Below are 6,000 nucleotides of genomic sequence, written 5' to 3'. Positions count from 1 at the left end.
AGTTTCGCGTCGAAATTGAGTGAACGCATAAACGACTGGCTTATTTGATTCTGACTCTTTAAAACAAGTAAAGTTATTTGTTGCTGCATACAATACCTATTTTTAAATTTTTTTTCTGTTAATCGCAAAAGAAGTATATATTCATTTCTTTCTTATCAAATTTTTGTTTACCTAAAAGCTTAATTTATTTTCGCATAAACTTACGTGCATGTGCATTTATTTCTGTATGTTTATGAGTAGTGATCAAGAAAATATGTAAAATTTTTTTAAAGAATGATGATTTTGCATACTTCAGATAGACTGTAAATCTGTTTAAATATTCAAAGTAAGTGATAAACGGTGATATCAATTTTTATGCAGTGAAAAATCAATTTAAGACCTTTCACTGAACAGACAATAAAATTACCGTCTTTCATGATATAAAAAAAAAACTCATATAAATTACGTTTCTACCATCACCCTACTGGTAGTCTATATAACAAAAACCTCGGGTTTTCAATCTACATTCAAATTATGGCATCAATTAGGATGATCTCGCAATTTTTTTCTTTCATTCTTGCTTGAAAGATGTCACAAAATAATCTTTAAAAAAAAAAATTAGCATGACTTCTTTAAATTTGATTTTGTCACAAGACGTTAGAACAAAGTAAAGAAAATGTATCTGAAAAACTGCTCGTTTAAGATTACTACAACAGAGGTATCTGTTAAAGAAATCCCATACTGCTTTTTGAATGAAATACTGAACTTATTAATTAAAAATGTAATGTATTAACTATCTTGTGTGACGTGGCATCAGATACCGCGTCGTAAAAATATATCAGCCGCCTTCCATGGCACGTGCCATAAAATAATAGCCTTAAAATTTAAGGTTCTTCTCCAATAATTAAAGAAGAATTTTGATTGTCTTTTTTATAGCAGAACAGATCTGCCAAAGATTATCGAGAACGGATTTCTATTTAGGAGATAGTTGTGTCGATGATTCTAAATCCAGGCTTCATCTTTTGATGAACAGAATACAATCTGCATTATATTTTTCTTGGTGAATTTATTCACCAAAAATAAATAAAGGTTAAAAAAATATCGGTTGATTTTACTTTATCTCATAATTACTTTTTCTGCTTTTTATTTCATAATTGCTTTTCCCGTCAGATTTTATTCCATTATGAAAATCTCAATCAAAGAACTGAAGAATAATAATCAGAGAATTTCTTTCATGGACGACTTTAAAATTTTAATTTATGTTCCTGTGAAATACACTAAAGAATATTAAAATATGTTTCATTAAAAGATTAATAATTAATCTTTTACTATGTTTAAAAGTTAAAACGCATAGCAAATATAAATACGTAATACAAATGAACACTTAACATCCATTAAAAATCATCCTACTCAAAGATGCAAATGTAACTAAAGAAGTTAAACTACAGTGTACGCTTTTACCAAGTTTAACAACCGCCAAGCAATGTTTTATTTAAAAATTATTAATAGAATAATTTTTATATTGAAGAATATGTTCGTAAAATTTGTAATTATGTGTTAATTTTTTATAGGTTGAATGCATCCATATTGATTTTAATTATACTATTTTGAATATTAATAATACAAAGGAGTAATAATTATGATGCTAGTACTATTTTATCTGCTGCACAACATTGTAAAATATTTACTTCATAGTATTTTTAGTACATTTTATAAACTGATTGAATTTACAATTATACCACTTGACTTGTTATATGAGAATAATAAAATTAAAAAAAAAGTAACTCTAGCTACTTTGTCAATTATTTAAAATTTTATAGAAAATTTTCTTTACTCTAATAATATTTTATGAATTAAATGAACTGATTATATTCAAACCTTTTTTAATCCGTATATTTTTCTCATTTAGTTAATATAAGAGCAGTTGGTAATATTATCATAAATGAAATATTTTCACACTGAATGTCCCTTGTAATAATTTTGGAATGTAGGAATTTGAAAAAAATCATTGTTTGGGTTTTTTTATTTTGGTACATCATTTTATTCAATATCATTGCGTAGAAAAATGAATCAATAGGCTACTTTCCTTTAGCTTTAACTTTCTTGACATTCTGATTTCATCAGAGTGTGAATGTACACCCTCTATAAAGAATAATAATGTGTATTTAATTGTACCTAATTACTAACATTCAGAACAGTAGCTTGTGCAATTTTGTTAATTTTTTTTTAACTGAAATAAAGGATGAGGATTTTGAATGGAAATCAGAGTTTAATAAAAATGGACTCTTTCAGGTATTTGGCTTATTAAAATAACGCCAGAGCAAACTCATTGAAAAAATATTACAAAAAAAGTTTATGAAACAAATTTTATATAAAAATATATATTTTTACATTAAAATATCTTATTTTTCATGATATATCAAACTTAAACTGTTATAATCTTATTAATACATTCAAACTTATTCATTTACAAAAGGACATTCTAACCCAGAAGTTAAGATAATATTTCTGGAAAATAAATTGCTGGATTTAAACACACTTTATGCTAGATTTTGGGTGCATGCAAAAAAATAAAAAGTATTATAAACCAATAGTTAAAATAGTTTTTTTGAAATAAAAGGTAACGGCTTTGAAGGTACTCCATCCAGGAATTTGGTTGCTGAATCCAAAAGACTGATATCATCATTAGACTTTATTTGTTTTCTTATTGTTTTATCATATTCCTGCTCAGAGTTATCTGAAAAAATGTTATGCCAATATATTTTTATAATCTAATAATTTACTTGAAATACATTATAATAAATCTTTCAGCTATTTGTTTCTTTCCGCTATTGATTGCTTTGATCACTGTAGTGAATAAAGACTGATAATCTTTCACTGGATTTAAAACTATCTGTATAACAACACCAGTAACAAGTAAAGGTATAATAATCCACAAATGAAGTGGTCCACTATCTTACACTGATACAAATACAAAGTAAACTGGGTTGTTCATAAAATAACAAAAACATAGAATTATTGTACTTCAAACAGGGTACTGTGAAAGCGATTCTTTAAATTTATTAGCTACATTCAGGAAAGTGACAGTCTATTTGAAACAGCTGAAAACCTTAAAATTTATAATACATCTCAGCTAAAAATAATTTTTCACACCTTATTATTAAACCACATATCATTATATGAATGAATTTATAGTGACACTATCTATTGAAGCACTATCTACTGCTTTGATAATGGAGAGATTAGGAAAGATTTTGTGAAATTAAGAGGGATAACTTAAACATTTTTATAATGGAAATACCTAAAATTTGTTTATAGTAAGTTAAATGTTAGGTTGTGTTTAGATAAAAATTTTTATCCATGTGTAAGTATACTTGTTTTTTTTACATTAGTTTCCAGTAGGGTTTTTATTTTTCTCTGTAATATAAGGAACTTGCATTCTTTACTAATTAACTCAATAATTACACTAGTCAACATAAAATTTGTATCAAACATGTTACACAACTTTTCTCACTGTAATTTGGGTGCTGATTTCAAATATGTTATTGAAATTATGTTACTACATAAAGGTTTTATTTAAATCATAAATTTGTAAAGTTTTTTATAATAAACTCATATCGATCAATTACTTGTCACAATTAAGAATAGTTTCTGTATTTCTATTTTAAAACAATACACATAAATGCTTAATAAAGAAAAAAATATATATATATAAATTGTATCATGAGAAGTAGGCACATACAAACATGTCATCATATAGACATCTGTTGTTGCCTATTACAGAGCTTAAAATCTTATTCAGTCTAGCTTCACTAATTTATACTGTGTGTTGTGTTTCACAGAATTATTAATGTTTTGTTATATTTTCATAAATTCTTTATAATACAAAAGTGATTTTTCTTGTTTTTATTTGCTACAACATGACTCTGCAAACGTTCGTAGATGTTCAAATCATCCAGACAAATTTTGTTATATCTGTGGTAAATTTAGACCAAAATCTCAAAGAAAGACTATTTCTGAATTGATAAAAAAAGCATATAAATTCTATTTTGATTGCACACTTAGTGTTCAAGATAAAATCTGGGCGCCTCATGTTATTTGAATATTGTGCTCAGTAAATCTAACTGAATGGTTGAAGGTGAAACGACAAGCCAGCCATTTATTGTACCAATTTGGCATGCACCTAAGAATCACTGATTGCTACTTTTATTTGACAAATATATTTGGATTTCAAAAATAGAAAATTCATAAAATATGCAGATTCATCTTCAGCTCTAAAGCCTGTACAACATGAAGAGGAGTTACTTGTATTTACACCACCATCTAATCTGACATTGCTAGAAGACCAATCTGAAAATGAAACATATGATGTAGAGAATGTTGAAGAATTTCTTCCTGCATCTGAAGAGAAATCTCCTCATTTTATTCAACATGAACTTAATGATTTAGTTCACAATTTAAAGTTATCAAAGCAGCTGCTGATCCTCTATAGTCTAGACTGCAATAGTGGAATCTTTTAGCAAAAAAAACAAACTGTACTACATGTAGAACACAAAATATTTTTTGACTTATTTTACTATGAAAAATTCATTGTGCGTTTGTACTGATGTCGATGGCCTGATGAATGAATTTGGAATTCAGCGTATTCCTTAAGAATGGTGTCTTTTTATTGACTCTTCTAAACTTAGCATGAAAGCATTTTTATTGCATAACAATAGCAAACAGTCATCTATTCTATTAGATCATGCAGTTGATATGAAAAAAATGTATGAAACTATGGCATCAATATTAGAAGCAATAAAGTACAAAGAGCATATGTGGCAAGTTTGCAGGGATCTGAAAATTGTTGCATTAATTCTTGGTTTACAAGGTGGTTTTACGAAATATTGTTTTCTTTGTCTTTGGGGTAGTTGTGATACAAAAATTCATTACCATGTTAAGAACTGGCCATTGTGGCAGAACTTCGTGGCTGGTGAAAAAAATGTAAAGGATTTATCTTTAATCAAGACTGGTAATATCATACTGCTGCCATTTCACATAAAACTCGGATTCATGAAAAATTTTGTAAAGGCACTATACAAAGATCAACCAGAATTTAATCATTTAAAAATAAGTTTTCCTAAATTGAGTAATGGTAAGCTCAAGAAGGGTATATTTATCAGTCCGCAAATCAAGAAACTGCATAAAGACTCAATGTTTGACGATAAACTTATCCAGTGTTAACTAGCTGCATGGAAGTCCTTCAAAGACATTATTTGTGGTTTTTTAGTCAATAGAAAATATAAAAAGTACAAACATTTAGGATGTAGGATGTCATTAAAAATTCTTTTCCTACACTCTCACCTAGACTTTTTTCCGAAAATTTGGTGTCTGTTATCGATGATCAAGGAGAGCAATTCCATCAGGATATTTAGACCATGGAGTATCAGTACCAAGGAAGATGGTTCCTAGAATGATGGGTGACTATTATTGGTTTCTGATTAGAAAACTTTTCAAACATCGTACAAGTGAAAATGTTTGTCAACATATTTTAAAAATTAGATGTAAGACAATTCCAGTGATTTAAACTTTTAAAAATTGTTATTTTAAAGACATTTCCAATGATTTAGACAATTAGAAACTGTTATTTTAAAAATGTATAACGTATTTAAATTTATCTATGTTTGAATAAATAAAAATTTTGTTGATTTAAACAATTTTTTTGTAAATATTGATTTCACAGTGATTACACATTCATTCCTAAATAAATTTATATCTAAATCATATCTATCTAAAAAATATAATAACGTATTACACAAATTCTGATAACAATTTTGAATTCAGCACCCCAAAATTTGTTAAAATCACCATGTACAATTCCAGATAATCAGAAAGTTTTTTTTTTTTTTTTTTTTGACTAGTGGTATTTGCTTTACTAAATAACTTCTGTACTAATACTAATCAACTCTCATCAGATAATAGTTAAAGATCAATAAACTACTAATCTGTATCTTTTGAAATCAGGTTCTTCTATTTCATCCA

General features: G+C 27.1%; 1 protein-coding gene across 1 annotated transcript in view; it reads right to left on the bottom strand.

Moving 5' to 3' along the window:
* Window positions 1-2,331: 2,331 nt before the first annotated feature.
* The window catches only part of LOC142332529 (pancreatic triacylglycerol lipase-like), a 56,944-nt gene continuing 53,275 nt past the window's right edge, over window positions 2,332-6,000 (bottom strand). The window contains exon 11 of the mRNA XM_075378979.1: window positions 2,332-2,716. Coding sequence (XP_075235094.1) covers window positions 2,574-2,716 — 143 coding nt within the window. The 3' untranslated portion in view covers window positions 2,332-2,573. The remainder of the gene's footprint in view (window positions 2,717-6,000) is intronic.

The sequence above is a fragment of the Lycorma delicatula genome, chromosome 1, assembly GCF_047948215.1.
Source record: "Lycorma delicatula isolate Av1 chromosome 1, ASM4794821v1, whole genome shotgun sequence".
In the NCBI taxonomy this organism is placed as follows: Eukaryota; Metazoa; Arthropoda; class Insecta; order Hemiptera; family Fulgoridae; genus Lycorma; species Lycorma delicatula.
Note: the sequence above shows the minus strand (reverse complement) of the source record. Positions and strands in the feature narration are given on the sequence as shown.